The sequence below is a fragment of the Tiliqua scincoides genome, chromosome 4, assembly GCF_035046505.1.
Source record: "Tiliqua scincoides isolate rTilSci1 chromosome 4, rTilSci1.hap2, whole genome shotgun sequence".
Classification (NCBI taxonomy): Eukaryota; Metazoa; Chordata; class Lepidosauria; order Squamata; family Scincidae; genus Tiliqua; species Tiliqua scincoides.
In genome coordinates, this window is record NC_089824.1 from 80,344,547 (window position 1) to 80,361,908 (window position 17,362).

Here is a 17,362-nt window from a genome sequence, read left to right on the forward strand (position 1 = left end):
CAGAGCTTTTAATAATACAATAATCTGCAGAAGAAAGGATAGAATGAAGAAGACTGGATCCAGTCTGGGCTCTCCTCTATCTGGGCTGATCAGTACCATTGAACACAATTGTGCATAGCTCTGTTCCTGAATCAGGTGTGCTGGAAATATATGCTTAGATCACCTTTTGTAGGCACTCTTCCTCTTTTGGATCTGGACCAGAGGGTTCAAGAAAAGAAAAAAAAAAACTTTTGTAACTTTTTTCTAATATTTTAGATGACGTTGCCAAGTTCTCATCCATGCACATTTCTTCATTTTGTATGAACTTGCCACTAATTGCATTGGTAAAGAAATACACGTACAAAATAATTGTATCCAGCTAGCAGAACTTGCATAAATCCTAGTCATAAGCACAAAATGCATATTTTTGCATGTCTCTAGTTCCTGTATTTCACGCTAGTTTTGCTCACTTTTTTCATCTATCAATATGGGTTTGATGAACAATTCTAACACAAAAAATTTGCCTTTTTGTGGTTTCCCAGGTTCAATTCACACATGCAACAGTGGTAGCAGTGCCACATCAAATGCAATTGTAGGGAGGCTACACCACGACTGATGTAGCTTGACAGGTATTTCTTGCTGTTTTGACCACACCGTGATGTAATTGTGGGGAAACAACGTTGGCAGTGGCAGCATGAAAACTGCCAGAACTGTGTGACAAGGTGGTGATCAAGAAGAGCATGCCACACCACATGGAGCAGATGGTATATAAAGTTGCTATTTCAGGCAACACCATAGTGTTACTTTTGTACGTTTGAACTGAACCAAAGTGTATTGTGTCAAGGTTGAATATAAGGCTTCTGTATTGACTAAAGAACCAAGAAATGCAGCAGTTGTATACTGATTAAGATTGCATGTACCAGAAGTCACTTTTTTTTACTTCTCAGGCTCAGTGTGAGTCCAGCAGAGATCATGGACAGACACCTGCGGCCTCTGCTGGGTTCAGAGGACTCTCTGAAGGAGGTGTGCCGGAGGGGCACACCCAATCTGTGAATAAGTGAATCCATGGATACTGGGGCCCTCCTGTACAACTCTTCAACAGAAAAGTTCACAAAACAGTTTACAAAGTAAATCAAACAAAAATCATATATGCCCCATTGACCTTCTGTTGCTATCCTCTGCCGGGCAAATATTGCAACCGGGCTTGAATTAAACATACCTGGGTGTTGTCGGGAATCACTGGAAGGAATGCCAAGGAGGTTTTGTGATAACTTACAAGGCTAGGTAGAGTATTTGTGATTGTTATAGGCGTTTAATGCGTGTTTTGGTTTTCCTCCTTGTAGACAGTCAGTCTGATCTGGAGAACACAAGTGCAGGAAGTGAAGCACTAGACTTGACCTCTGGCGAGAGAGACCACCCAGAGTTGGTACCTGAACTTCCAGAACCTGAGTGCAGTCCCAAAGAGGAGGAGAAAGCTGATTTGTCCCAGGGAAAGGAAGATGCACAAGCAAAACTTAGTGAGGATGAAGAGGGGCCAGAAGAAGACTCTGTCAGCAACAGAAGCCTTGACCTCAATTTTGCTAGCAAGCTGATGGACTTCAAGCTGGCCGAGAGTGACCAGAACACTGGCAGTGGTGGCTCTAAGACTGAAAAGAAGCACACCTGTGACACTTGTGGGAAGTCCTTCAAGTTTGCTGGCACTTTGGGCCGGCACAGAAAGGCTCACGCACGCGAAGACAGGAAGGATGAAAAGAGCAATGAGGATGAAAGCAAGAGTGTTCCGGATAGAACCCAAGTCCCTATTGCTCAGGACCCTTCTCTTGACCAGGAGGAGTCCACGAGGGACATAAAGGTAGTGGAGTCTCCCACAGATGGGGAGGCGGTCAGAAAGCAGAATGAGGAGAGTGAAAGCATCTCCGAGGGAGAGAGCACAGGGAGAAAATCTTCTGAGAAGAGCGATGATGAGCAGAAACTAAAAGCCAATGATGGGGCAAAGAATGAATCGAAGGCAGACAAAAGAAAGAAAGTCTGTACGGTGTGCGACAAGAGGTTTTGGTCTCTACAAGACTTGACAAGGCACATGAGGTCCCATACAGGTAAGAGAAGGGTGCCAAGTATTACTTGGACCATTATGACTATAGGCATGTCATTTGCAGAGGCAAGAGGTTTTTGTGTCTTCTGTTTTTTATGCTCTTCAAGGCGTAGAGATTTATAGCAGTGTGAAATTGACTGGAGGGTTAGGGCAGCAATATTCAAAATGAGGAAGGAACTTACTAGAGCACATTTCTTTGGGGGTACATTTTGCCCTCTTTGCACACTACAAAGCCCTATAATGATCCTATAATATGCAGCAGGTCATGTTTGAAGGTAACTTGCAGCCCAATCCTGAGCTGCCCATTGCGCCGGGACTACTGCGGCACCGAAATGGCTGCCACAGCATCCTGTATGCAACAGGGCAGCCGCCACTGGCTCCTCGGAGGAATGGAACTATCGTCTCCTTCACCCATGTAAGCGAAGTAGCCCCGCAATGGCGCTACTTGATTCTGCGGCAGCCCTTGGGCTGGCATTCTTTCCCAATCAATAAGACTGAGAAATGGCTAAAGAGCCCAATCCTGAGCTCTTACTGCTTGCCCTCCACTGGTGCTGAGTATCGTAAATGTGCCATTAGGTACGTCTGCAGTTTTTGGTGCTGCGCTAATGTCAGTGGAACACCAGTGCTCCACTGCTCAGTGGTCACACAGACTGTCAGGCTGCTGAGAGGTAGGTGGGGGAGTGGGGGGAGGAAGTGTTCCGAGGCTTGGGTTGCCGTAGAATCAAGTGTCTCTGTGTCAGGCTGCACAATCTGACATGGCGCTCAGGATCTGGCTGAGCTCCACCGGACCCACCTCCTTCCTGGCCCACTCTCTCCCCTCGGCACACCTCCCCCGCCCCGGAATGCTGCCTTCCCCCCACTCCCCCACCTACCTCTCATTCGCCTGGCAGTCTGCATGGCCACTGAGCAGTGGAGCACTGGTGTTGCACTGGCGCTAGCCCAGCGCCGAGAGCTACAGATGTGCCTAATGGCACATTTACGATAAATGGCACATTTACGATACTCGGCACCAGTGAAGAACCGGCATTAAGAGCTCTTTAGCCATTTCTCAGTCTTATTGATTGGGAAAGAATGCCATGGGCAAACCTTCTGCACATTGACTACAGGTGGAGCACAACTAGGTTCAGATGCTCTTTGATACACTCCTTGTCTTGAAAGGTCATGCTTTTATGAAGAAGTGCTTAGTGCTATCCTTTCACGGAAGCATTGGCTAATTGTTGGGTTTGTTTTCCTTTTCATTTGTGCTACTGCAGAATTCTACCTGGTGTGGAATGGAACCCTGGCAGGAATGGGGGGGGGGGGAAGGGGCTTTGTTTGGTCTCCAAGCAGAATTTCAAGTATCTATGCTTCATTTGCCCAGAGTACCTTAGGGGACCTAAGGCGCTTTCTCCTGGCAACTAAGGGCTTCTGTCTGTGTGATGGTTAGGCCCACCTAGAAACCAGTTGTGCAACCCACCCATTCCCATAACTTTTTCCCCTCTGAGTTGCATGTTCTTACCGTTAATGACTGTAACATCAAACATCTACAGATGAAACTGAGGGAAAGGAGAGAACATCTTCAAATGTTATGACCTGCCCTGTGCCAATAAGATTGGGCTGGAGAGGAGGGGTATACATGCCAATTAATTAGGACGATTGAAGCCAAGAGCTTAAAGAATGATTAATTCAGTCACATAGTTCTCAGCACGTGCAGAATAGTTGCTCTAAATTTAGTACATCTGCCTTATTGTTGTGAAGCAAAATTAGGAACAGAGGTGTTTCTTTTATATTGGGGTGTCCAAACCCTGTCCCAGGGGCCGCTTGCGGCCCTTGGAGGCTCCCTATCTGGCCCGCAAGGAGCCGCCAGTCTCCAATGAGCCTGTGGTCCTCCAGAGACTTGCTTGAGCATTTGCTGGCCCAATGCAACTGCTCGCAGTGTGAGAATGACTGTTCAACCTCTCACCTGCGCTGTGGGATGAGGACTTCCTCCACTACTCACTGTTTCACGCCTGTGATGCAGCAGTGGCAGCTAAGGAAAGGATGGCCTTGCTTTATGTAAGGGATTTTACAGGCCTTGAGCTACTTCAAGACCTTCATTCATTCCTATGTTCCATCTCTAATAAATTCATTTATGTAAATTTTAAATGTAAATTAATTTTTTTCCCCAGCCCCCGACACAGAGAGATGATGTGGCCCTCCTGCCAAAATATTTGGACACCCCTATTTTATTTTATATTCAGCAATAGCACAATAGTTTGATTAAAACTCAGATGCTCAAGGCTCAAGATGCTCAAGGCTAAATGTTAATCAAAAGTTTGATTTTGATTTGAATCAAAATGCCTTTGAATCAAAAGACATGTAGGGTTGAGAATACAACCCTAGGTTGTATTTAGGTTTAGGTTGGGAATAGCTTTAAAACAAGAACAACCTGGCAGACAGCAAACATGCTCTCATATGTTTTCTTGTACAGTGTAGCTTTTGAAGCTAGTCTCACCTGAGACAAGCACTTGAGATCATTCTGTTGGAAAGTTTGACCCGTGCAGTTTGCTTGAGAAATGATCTAGTGAGCTGAATCTGATGAGGATTCAGGTACCTGGGTTGTCTGTCAGTTGGAACAATTTGCATGATGAGTCACTCTAGTGATAATGTTTACATCTGTAGCAACAATTCTAACCTGCAGGTGCAAGATACTATGGTGTAGCTCAGGGGTGCCCAAACCCCGGCCCGGGGGCCACTTGCGGCCCTCAAGGCCTCCCTATGTGGCCCTCAGGGAGCCCCTAGCCTCCAATGAGACTCTGGCCCTCCAGAGATTTGTTGGAGCCCACACTGGCCCGATGCAACTGCTCTCAGGGTGAGGGCAACTGTTTGGCCTGTCAAGTGAGCTGTGGGATGAGGACTCCCTCCATTGCTTGTTGTTTCACGTCTGTGATGCAGTAGCAGCAGGAAAGGAAAGGCTAGCCTTGCTTTGTGCAAGGCCTTTTATAGGCCTTGAACTACTGCAAAACCTTCATTCATTCATATAAGTTCATCTTTAATATATTCATTTATGTAAATTTATTCAAATTTGAAATGTAAATTAATTCGGCCCCCGACACGGTGTCAGAGAGCTGATGTGGCCCTCCTGCCAAAAACTTTGGACACCCCTGGTGTAGCTGGTTGTAAAAGGTGTATGTGTATACTTATAGATTATGCAGGTGTGTGTCTAAAACATCTATTGGTGCTCTGAGTAGGAAAAAGCAAATTTATGTTAGGATGTAATAACACTTCCTCTAACAATACTCTAACAATACTTTAACAAACTTCCTCTAACTGTAATAACAATAAATACTGAATGAATAAGGAAAGGAATGTTTTAAGCGGTAGAATAAAAAGAATGGCGAAATCAGGGATTACAATCCAAATCATCCTTGAGCATCAATCAGAACTGGAACTGAATACTGTATATCAGAAGAATGCATAGCTGAAGTCATTCAAAGAGGTGGTATTGGATTGTCTTTATCTTTTTTAGATCTGGGATCCACTTTTAGTTGCAACCCGGGATGCGCACCCCCATTTTAAAAGAACATTGAAAAAGAAAGTCTTGCTGCACAAGAGTGCGCTCTTAGGAAAGCGGAGCTCACTTTATTTTCAGCACATAAAACTATTTGCTCGTCAGTAGGAGGCTGAAAAGGAAGTGCTGATTCATGAGCTGCTTGGCTGTTTTTCTTGTTTCCAGGGCTGCACAATGCCAATTGGGAAAACAATTTTCACTATTTTAAAAGAGAAGGGAGTCAGTTTAGGCTGCAAAGGAGAACTGTGTTGTCATTGCTGCTGGCTTTGACAATTTTCTGCAGAAAGCCAGCCAGCTAAAAGGTGGAAGTGTTGGCACATTTCATAAGAACCATGTTGCGAGCAGCATGTAAAACTAATTTTGGTGTTAAGAGCATCTAGTAATGGGGTTGTATTCAAATAAATTTATTCATGACTAAGGCCTGTTCAAAGAAATGGAATTGAAGCTGTCGTGTCTAATTTGTCCCACTGATTTCTGTGTTTAGTCATAACTAGTTTTCTTTGGATACAGTTCTGTTTGCAAAGTTGAAGCCAGCACTGAATAACATTTTTCCAACATGGATGTAAACTTCAGGCCCCTCCTGTGATTTTTCAGGTGAGGAAGCAGTACCTTCTTCAGACTGCCAGACAGTGTTAGCAGATTTGAAACGTATGCTAGACTTACAGTGCAATCCTATGCATGTATATATACAGAAGTAAATCCCATTGAATTCAGTGGGACTTACTCCTATGTAAGTGTTCCGCTGTCATAAATGGTGGTCTGCTGCTGAGTGCAAGAGAGCTGCTAGTGGAAATGACTTGTGGCTTCCCACACACTCAGGTTGCACTGGAGAAGATGAGGAAACTAGGAGGGGGAAGCTTGGGGCAGAGAAGGGAGAGAGTAGCAAACCAGCAAAGTTTCATGAGTCTCTGCTTGAATGTTCCTGTAGAATCCCAAGAATCTTGCAATATAGAAAAGCATTCAATATGGAAATGTAAGCATTTCTGTGGTGTCTTTACAGCGGGTACAGTATGAACCAGCTCAATTATGCACTTTTAAGTACCATTAGTTTCATAGGAAGAGATTTAAGCATGTGGGTCTTAAAGTGGGTTTTTTTTTATGTCTTTGGCTGCATCTTACCTACTGCCTGGAATGCAATATTCTGTCGAGGAGGGAGTAGCTCCTTATCTGGTTGAGAAGTGGAATGCATCTTCAAGGACACAGTCCACAACGTAGAGAGTACACAGACACGAGGAAATCCATCACCACTTCAGTCTGTATTTACAAATTTACAACAACAGCATAGCAGTAGCAGCAGCATAGCAACTAGTAGACAGCAAATTCACAATATACATGACCACCAACGACCCACACATGAGGGCTCTCAGTCTTTCTTATAAAGCTCTGTGCACGAATCAGGATGGGTGTCTTATGCATGATTCATCTCTTTGATTGCATCAGCTAGTTCACTTTACACCTGAGTCCTGGTGACTCAGCACTTCACTCACATGAGGCCCTGCCTTATTCAGGCCTGCAAATTTCACCTGGGTTATGTTCTAACCCTGACATATTCCTAAGAGAATCTAACTAGATTTGTTGGTAGGATAACCCTGAAAGTGGATCATGCTGAAGAGATATGAGTTGCAGTTCCCAGGGAGGCAGTTCTTATTGCAGATTCTTTGCAGTGTGCAGTAAACTAATACATCAAAACATTTTACTTTTCTATAATGTTATACATTAAATGTGCTTTTTAAAAATGTAGTCCACTGCTGCTCTCTGTCAAACTATTTGCCTTTTCGTTTCTTGAAAAATCATTGGAGGGAATTTTTTCGCCCTGCGTGTTGGCTTTTGGATTTCCTTCTTTATCTGATCCAAATTCTGGCGTGTAACTTCTAAAGACAAGGGCTGCCATTAGACCTGAACTTTTCCATTTTTGTTGTTGTTGCTAGTACTGCTTTTCAAAATGCAACTTTGCAGGTACCACTGCCACCAGAGATAGTAGCTGTGTGCAGAGGTGGGTGACTTGTCCCATAGTTGTTGCTCCCATAAGGAAGCACCTTCTCCAGTTGCTGTTGCCTCCTGATCTCTCCCTCCTTGCCCAATCCATGTTTCTCTTAAAGGGCTGAGCTGCTGCACCTTGCTAGCAGTGTACTGCTGCCCTGGTCATTGCCACTTCTGGTGCTGTTCGGCTGGGTAGACAACTGTCATTTAGTCCCCCTGGCAGAAGGGCCAAATACTACCTGCCATACTGTGGAATGCCACCAGTAATACATGTTCTGCCGATGGAAAAGCAAGGGATGGGGCATCTGACTTCTAGGGTATGGCAGCTTTTCAAGTAGGTATTGTGTCACATGGTATGCTTAATGGTTTTTGACAGATTAGTTGCCTTTTGAGATGGAGTGATCTGATATTATGCATACCATGTACCACAGACATGAAGTCAAGGTGGCTAGATACAACAGAGGACAGAGTGCTTGTACCTTTAACCATTGTATAGAAGAGGGAATTTTGGCAGGTGCAGCTCAACATTGAAGGGTTAAAAAAGTTGCACCTGCCAAAATTCCTTCTTCTATACAATGGTTAAATGTATAGGCACTCTGTCCTCCATTGTATCTGGTCACCCTGCAAGAAGAGCACCTTTCTTCCCAACATGGAATGCTTTTAACCAAGTTTTTCCTGGCCCATAGATGTACACATTTGGTCCCTGTTGCGTACATGCAACGTTGGGCAGAAATGGCTTCCAGTCGACTTTTGCTCATCCCTATCAATGTAACTGCTTGATCCAAATGATGTAATGGAAGGACATTTTCCTGTTCCTATCAGTAGACTTGCGTTCTTGGTTGCCAGTAAGAACATGAGTGAGCCCATGAGTTCTGGTGAGCTCTGGTGGCACAGCATCTTCTGTAGTAGAAAAGGTTTTCATACAAACAATGTTTTCATGTTCTTAACACATCCCTTTAAAAAAACTTTTTCTCAGAATTAGAAACTTGCACATTTGTATCCCTTGCCTTCTATCAGATTCTACTTATTATATGCAGAGTCTGCAGGTTCACATTTTAAAGACAACTGATAAAGGAGGAAGAGAATTTCTAACCTTGCATTTTTTAATTTTTGTCTTGACTTTTATCCTAGGGGAGCGACCTTACCAATGTCCAATCTGTGAACGGACGTTTACTCTAAAACATAGCTTGGTTCGTCATCAGATTATCCACCAGAAAGCACAGAATTCTAGAAACCACAAGAAGGAGAGTGACAGAGATGACACCCGCTCAAGAGGTGACGAGGATAGCGAAAGTGATTCTCTCCATAGCAGCACCAACCCTGTCTCAGAAAACGAGTGTGACTCACTTATGGGGTCTAGTAGCCATTCCCCAGTCACTCGGAGCCGGAAAGAGAGCCTTGCCAATGCTACAAAGGATTTTGTTTGCAAGGAGGAGAGGTCTGCCTTGAGAACAGCTGGCCCTTGTCTTGCAGAGTCCAGCAAGAAGCAAACGGCAAAAGATCAGGAGTCTCGAGGGAGTGGTGATCATGAGAGCCCATCAGGCTTCATTCAGGACTTGCTGGAGATGCACAAGAAAAAATCTTCCATGAGTCACATTCTTGCCCCTGCAGAGAGTGCACCTCAGCTCTTGGGAGTGGAATGACAGCTTTGGCATTGACCATGCCCTGTCAAACAGACCTGGCACATGGAATAAAGTTGACAGCGCAAGCTTTCTTTGGATGCTGGGTCAGCCTTCAGTTGTGATGCAGCAGGGAAAGGGGGGATAGAGGAAGGGTGGCAGCCTGGATTCAGTGCCATAATCCTTTCAGTATAAATAATGCAAGAGACTACAGTTCTATACTGATTTGAGTGCCTTACTACTTTATTAGGTCTTTTGGTATCATAGATTTTTTTAAACAAAAAAGATGATTTTTAAAAAATATATTTTAATGAAATTATTTGGAGAGGACCTTTTTCATTTAAGCATTAATGTTACCTTTTTGTATTGGGGTGTGTGAGCTTGTTCTTGTATATTTGTGATAGCCGCTTTTGTGTGTTCTCTGAGCTGGAAACAAGGGGTCAGTGGGGCAAGGAAGCCTCTGGAAACTGCAGCCAATAACTGGAAGAAGACTTTAAGACATCCCCACCAGAGGAACTAGAGAAAAAGTGTTGATCTGTTTGTTTGTTTTCTTTTATTAGACACTTTTGTATTTGCCACATGGGGGAGAGTTAATCCAGTTCCAGATATTAAGATGGTTGATTAAGAGTTTCAGAGTTGGTCCAAGCCAAAACCAGGAAAAACAAAATGTTCAACCTCATATATGCTTTCTGTTGGTGTTTTTTTTTTCCTTCTACTTTAGCAATGATGTTCTAGCTACTGTCAATTTTGTTAAAAGGCTCTTTCTGGCCATTGTGGACTTTTGAGTATGCAGAAAGAGTTGCATAGCGACTAAAAAAACCTATGGAAATTATGCACCCACTGTTATATATATGTTTGATTTGTGCTTCAATATATTATTATTATTTTAATATTTTATAAATTTTTGTCAGTTTGCTAATCTCTGCGTTCAGCAGAAAACCACTGGGCAATATTTGCCCACGGAGATCTATGACGCAGCTTGGATTGCCTGCTTAAATATTTTTGACCCAATCTCTCACTGACTCTCCCTACGAGGTTTGCAGCTCTTCTACTGTATTGACATGGAACCTTCTTCCTCTGACTAGAGTGTCTCATGGAGGGACAGCTTAAGCCCGATTCACATGGCCAACCTGGATGCACTGAATGTGTGTAAGAGCAGAGAACAGAACTGTAATGGCAAACACTGCCCTACTGTGTGTGTGGCATGAGACTGTGTGTTCAAACCACACACATGTTCAATTGGGAGTCCCTGCAAAAAGCCTGTGTATATAGTTCATACACATATCGGGTTTGATCACATGAGCAACTGGACATTTAGAAGGCAAGGGTTGCCACTGCAGTGCCTCCCTTCCCCACACACCTTCAGCATCCACAGATGGGTTGCATAAAGGGTTGAGGACGAGTTACATAAGCAGTTGTTGGAAATGCACAGGGGTCATCTTGGTGGTGACAGTTCAGTCTGGATTAATGAAGGGGAGCAGATTGAATGATGACAGGAAAAAGAGTGTGAGGAAGGCCCTCCAAATGCATGTGGAAGACACTGCAAGTCCTATGAAGTCTATATTTGAAAAGGCAATAGTTGCATTTTTTACATTAATGAGCAGGATATTCAGTCTTCCAGCTGAAAGATGGAAAAGAAAATTAATTTTAAAGCCTTAAATTATCTTGCTACCGTAATGTGCTTTAAAGCAAGAAAATTAAATACTACTGGCAATAAGACTACAGATAATGAATGAATAGACATATCAGATTGACAAAATAAACTTCCTTCCCAATGTTTCTGAGGTTGATGCTTAGACTCTGGTGTGCTTTTTTCCTAAATTTTTAACAATGTTGGGAGTTGGGATTGGCCTGTTGCTGGCAACAGGAGATATTGCAAGCTGCCAATATTAGGACTGTTATCCACAGGCAAGTTGAACTAGTATGCTGGGGTATATGCTTTGTTTCACTCCGACATGAAGCCCATTTACTTTGGGGAAGAAACCCCATTCATTTTAGTGGAACTGGCTTCTGTTCAGTTGTGCGCGTTGATTGTTGTACGTATCTGCGTATTAAACTCGGGATACAAAATGAGATTGGAAAATAACTGACTTTTGATCATGTCTGGAAAGGTCAGGCACTAGTCTGGAACACAGGTCTTGCAAACCTGTTCTACTAAAGCTTCAAAGTTTGTTATGTTGTGTTCTTGTTTGACCTTGCTAACACGACAGAGGCTCATGCCTTTGGCTGATTTACCCAGTTCTATATTCCTTGCATCTTTAAGGTGCAGGTACAAGGAAGTAGCATTAGAATACAGTAATCTCACTATTTCACTGGCTGTAATGTAGAGCCCGTTATTCACAGTGAAATCCCTTATCCCTCTACAGGAACATAGTCTTTCAAAGAGCAGTTTGAAAATGTAGTTTATGAGCCCTCCGTTCTCTTGCACTTAACAAATCATACACATAGAGCTCCACTGGATCATAGCCACAGCCTGCAGTAGGGCTGTTTACACCCCAGTTTACACCCCAGTATTCTTGTTCATACTGACTTTGTGGATCAGCTATGTACATTCTAATACAGTAGCTGTAGATTTTTTCAGTGCTGAATTTGTGTCTTGTCCTTCAGTCTTAAAGGCAGGCACAGTATTTCTGGAGCTTCACAATGCTGCTCCTGCATTTTGTTGGCCCCTTTGTTCACAGTGCTGCCCTCCCTGACCTCAATACCCCAAGTGATATTCCTGGGCAAACAAATGAGATCTGCTCAGGAAGAGGTATTGTGGCTGCCGTGTATGCTTCCTCAACTTTGTAAGTACTGAATATTGTACAAATCTATTCTATATCCAGTACTTTCTGGAGGTTTAAAGCGGGTGACAGAGGGAAATCCTTCTGGAGTAATATTTCTTATAGAGTAAGCAGGTAGAAAGAGTGTAAAGTATACAAGACAATGTAAAAATGAGTTTTGAAATGATTCCTCCAGATTAGGAAAACTCGGTTCCATTGATGGCTTAAAAAGAAAAGAAAAAATCCTACTGCTGAGTGAGTCTTCATCAAAGCCAGTTCACACATCCCTTAAATTTTTTAATTACTATATAATTATATAATTATTATTATTATTTGGGATATTTTTGTTTTTGGGTTGGGTCTTTTTTTTGTTTTGCAACTCTCCACACTAAACGGCGCAATACTGTGGGGGAGAAGCCATTAGCTAAACCAGGACTGTCAAACCTGCCTCCATCCTAGCTGGACTATATGGGGTATTCCACAGAAGTGTTTGTGGCCTGCCGGATGCCTAATAATCTCCCTTGCAGGTCACAAGGCATGGCTTGTAGGGTCACATGTGGTCCTAGGGGAGAGGCATAGGTTTGAGAGACCTGAACTAAACTTATGCTGCAGGAATAATGTAGCAAAGAATTTCCCAGCACCCTGCCGGGACATCTGCTAGCAATAATCACTATTGATTTAAAGCTTTATTTAGCCTTTATCTATATCCTAGTTGATTATAAAATCTTGCCACATTTTATTGATGTTTTTGTTAGTTGATTTGATGGAGGAAGAAAAACCCCTGTTTGTTCTTTTTCCCCCTCTTGTTGCCTTCCCTCCCACCTCACATTCACAACCCCCCCCCCCCGTATTAAACTGTGAAATTTATAATGTGTTTAATCTATGGGTGAATCTTAGGATTAGTTTTGCATGTTCAGCTAATTGTCTCTCTACTTCATTTTTTAAAAAAATTTCATTCTTTTTTTTCCTCTTCTCTCAGGGCTTTGAAAAGGCAAACATATTTTTCTGAAATTCTCTTTTTGAATTTGTATTGGAGCTAAGGTTGAGAATTCAATCACTACAATAAGCACTTGACTGTGAAAGCTTAAAGAAAGAAAGGAAACCAGTTTTAAAATAGAGCTAATGTTTGCAGCTATAATGAAATAGCTGATCTGGAGCTAGCTCTACTGATGGTTTAATTCCAGCTTCTGAATGATTCTTTTTTTTTTTCCCCCATTACCCCATAGAGGGCACTGGAGTACCTTCATTTCCAGCAATGAAACTATTACCCCTTGTGGTATTTGTATCATGAATCTGGAGGAGGGATGGACGAAGGGAGAGCAGGCAGACCAGATGCACTAGAGATCCTAGACCCTCAAAACGATTATGGAGGCAAATGGCTAGAAGTGAAATGGAGAAACTACACTTCTGTGGTGTAATAAATCCTTGCCTCATGCCATGATGATTTTGAGGGGCCAAAAGTATCCATTGCAGGTTCTCCCCTTGTACTCTTCCTAAGCTGGTGAGAAAAGTGTCGGCAGAATTGGCAGGGGGGTTATATGTACTTTCTCCACTCATTTTCTCTACTCAAGAAGGAAGTTAATGCTAAAACTTTGTCCATGCAAGGAAACAATAATTAGTGTGTAGAATTCATGTTTATCTATATTTTCTAAAGGGAACTTTAAAACTGCTGCTACAAGTTGTGTACAAGACTGGTTTATGCCACATGAACAGAGAATCACACAATATGTTTGGGTACTTCTATTCCTCTTATTCAGTTGTACGTTACTTCCAAATTCGAAATGATGAAAACAATGCTGTTCTGTATCAATCTACGCAATAAAATGTTATATTTAAAAAGATGGGGGTTGCAAAATGGGCATCACTTTTTTCTGTGGCTGAGTATGTTTTTATGTATTTACTATCTGGGGGGGATAATTATCACTGAAACAGTGAAACGTGCAAATGGATGTGATCATATAATTCATATATACTATCTTACCTTGCAAATTACAGGTAGGTGTATATGTTCTCTAAAGCAGGGGTGTTGAACAATACGACCCTTGGACCCTCAGAAGTCCTTTATTCTGCCCTGTGATAATTGGGCTCTCCCAGCACCACCATCAGCTGCTGAGTTGCAAAGTGACGCATTGGCAAAGAGCACTGCTTGAAAGGGCAGCACTGGGGAGAGCCAAATTATGCTGGCCACCATTTCAGCAGTAGCACTTCGGCTTAGGTGTCACTGCTGAAAGGGTGGCCTGCGTTATATTTGGGCTTTCTCAGCGCTGCCCATTCAACAGTGCTACTTCTGCCAAGGCACTGGAAAGATGAGACAGAAGGAGACCTCAGAAAGCAAGGAACGGTATGGGACAGGAGGTAGACGAAGAATGGTGAGGAAGAAGCCCAGCACCAGGGTGATGGGAGAACCCATGATCACATGGGGTGCCCTTTAAGCAATGCCTCTTCAAGCAAGATGTCACTTTGCAAAGCACTTCTCAGCTGCTGACCTGTAGTGATATATTGGCAGAAGTGATGCTGCTGAAAGGGCAGCCCATGTGGTAGTTGGGCTCTCTCATATCTTTGAAATATGATCAAGGTTTGCATATTTTCTCTTCTGACATTTGGCAGGTAATGAATCCCTTAGTGAGGAAAAATGTGCTTATTTCTGGTCACCTGCCTAACCCATTTTTGCCCAACCCACAGGTGTACACATTTGGTCCCTGTTGTGTATGTGCAACGTTGGACAGAAATGGCTTAATGATATTTCTGGTCCTCAGCAGTTGCCATGAATGTTGTTCGGCCCACTGTATGAAACGAGTTTGACACCCCTGCTCTAAAGTCATCTGAAGGTTCCAGAAGATTGCATTATATGTAGTTTTCTGGTTCCTGTAGGTAGTGTTACTTTTCAGTGCAGAAGCAAAGTTTACAGTGTCTGTAAACCCTGGTTTTCCTGAATCTCTTTGAGCAACTTTCTCTGCACATAGATGGATTTGTTAACTGCATGGAAAATCCCAGGTTTTTCTCAGAAGGTGGGGTAGGGTCCATGTTACCTATAGAAATAATGTGATATGGCCCCACCCTCTAAGGACGTATAATTTAGAGACTTTGGTTTTTTATTTTAAAAGATTCATATCTTACCTCACTCTTGTGAGATTCAGAGCAGCTCAGAACATAAGAAGAGCCTTGCTGGTTCAGGCTAAGGATCATCTAGTCCAGCATCCTATATTTCACAGTGGCTCACCAGATGCGCACAGACGACAAGATGCTTGCATTTCGCTGCCACTCCCTTGCATCTGGCATTCTGTTAACCCTTGAACCCCCCCCCCCCATGAAGACACCAGACTGTGGCTTGGGTTTAACTGTGACCACCTTATTAAACACAACTGACCAATTTTTAAAACATGAGACCTACTGAACACGCCTTCCCTCCCCCACCATCCAGGGTAAGCGAAAAAATTGCCATCCACAGCCAGTTTGGATGACAGAAAATTCCTACCTGGTCCTCATGATGAACCTGCCAGCTAATCCCAGATTGTGCATACCCATCATGGTTTGTTACCAGTGTTGTGTGAGAGGGAAAAGAGCATCCCTGTACCCACCCTATCCATCCTCTGCTTAATGTCCCCCCCTCAGGCACCGCTTTTCTAGACTGGAGTCTCAAACGTTGTAGCCTTTCTTCATAAGGGAGGTGCCCCAGCCCATTAATCATTTTGGTCTCTCTTCTGCACCTTCTCTAGTTCCACTGTGTCCTTTTTGAGATGTGACCAGAAATGAATACAATACTCCAGGTGTGGCTGTACCATCGATTCGTACAATAGCATTATAATATTGGCTGTTTTATTCTCAATCCCCTTTTTTAATAATCCCAAGCAAGGAATTTGCCTTCTTCACCACTGCTGCACATTGGGTCGACACTTTCATTTAGTTGTCCACCAGCACCCCAAGATTTCTCACCTGAGCTGTCACAGATAGCTCTGAACCCATTTACCTATATGTGATTTTTTTTTGGCCCCAATATGCTTGACTTTTCACTTTATTACATTGAAACACATCTGCCATTTAGTTGCCCATTCTCCCACTTTGAAGAGATCCTTCTGGGGCTCTTTATAATCACTTCTGATCTTCACCACCCAGAAACGTTTAGTGTCATCTGTGAACTTGGCCATGTCACTGCTTATCCCTGCCTCCAGGTCATTTATGGACAAGTTACAAAGCACCAGTCCCAGGACAGATCCCTGGGGCACACCAGTTTTCATCTCCATTGTGAAAATTGTCCGTTGAAACCGACTCTCTATTTCCTGATTCTCAACCAATCCTTAATCCATAAGAGAACTTGCCCTCTTATTTCCTGACTATGGAGTTTTCTCAGCAGCCTTACATCATAGCAACTTATAGTGTTTTAAAAATACAATTACAGTAAAAACAGCAAAATATAATGATTTAAAAATTACATAATTAAAAACAGCCCAAAAGAGGGAAAGTAAATCATAAAATAAATGTAGTCATAAAAGTGTGGTAAATAAATCGAGAGGGAAATCCAGAAGGAGATAAGTGGACGTCTCAAGAGTATGAGTTGCACAAATAGATCATCACCAAGAAGGCCCTCCTATGTGTCTCCTCCAGCCTCACATTAGGTAATTGAAAATGCAAGAACCTGCACCCCCTCCTCAGAGATCTAAGGGAGTAGGTAGATTAATCTTGAAAGTGGTCCTTCAAGAACCCTGATTCCAAGCTGTTTAGGACTTTCAGTGTCATAAATAGCACCTTCAGTTGCATCTGGATGCAAACTGGCAACCTACGTAGCCAAAACTGGCATAACATGATTGTAAATTCTTGCCCTGTCAACAGCTGTATTCTGTACTGGCTGTAGCTTCCAGATGGTCTTCAGGAATAACCCTATGAAGAATGTGTTGGAAGTCTGATGTCCAGTACTTGGACATCCAGGTGTTAACTTGGAGGGGGACTATTCGACCAGCTTTGGCTGGTGCACCAGCTGCAACCCTTCCTGATTGGAAGGGCTGGAAGGAACAAAAATCTAGCTTTTGTCGGCTATGCCTTAATCACCTCTTGTCTTGATTCAGGTATAGATGGCCAAAGCTAGGTCTGACTTGGTCAGGAAGGGGTGCAGTGGGCACACCATCCAAAGCAGGAGAAATGTCCTGGTCATCCAGTTGTAGAGTCCAGAAGCACCCCCTGACTGTAAACCTGGGTGTTTGAGGAAAGAGCAACCAGCAGATGCTCTCACCAGGATGGTATCTGTCTTGGTCAGATTTAATTTCAGTTTGTTCGCACACATCCAGCCATTGAAGACACTGATTCAAGATATCCCCGGATGGGGAGTGCAGTGAGATGTATAACTGGATGTTAACATACTGATTAACTGTGCACCTGCCCCTCCAGATAATCTCCCCCAATGACTTCA

At 43.2% G+C, this 17,362-nt stretch overlaps 1 protein-coding gene across 4 annotated transcripts in view; it reads left to right on the forward strand.

Moving 5' to 3' along the window:
• Positions 1 to 11,677, forward strand: part of RREB1 (ras responsive element binding protein 1) — a 141,756-nt gene extending 130,079 nt beyond the window's left edge. For all 4 annotated transcript variants that reach the window (XM_066624352.1, XM_066624351.1, XM_066624354.1 and 1 more), the window contains 2 exons: positions 1,323 to 2,075; positions 8,712 to 11,677. In XM_066624352.1, the coding sequence (XP_066480449.1) occupies positions 1,323 to 2,075; positions 8,712 to 9,223 (1,265 nt within the window). In that variant the 3' untranslated portion in view covers positions 9,224 to 11,677. The remainder of the gene's footprint in view (positions 1 to 1,322; positions 2,076 to 8,711) is intronic.
• Positions 11,678 to 17,362: the final 5,685 nt, after the last annotated feature.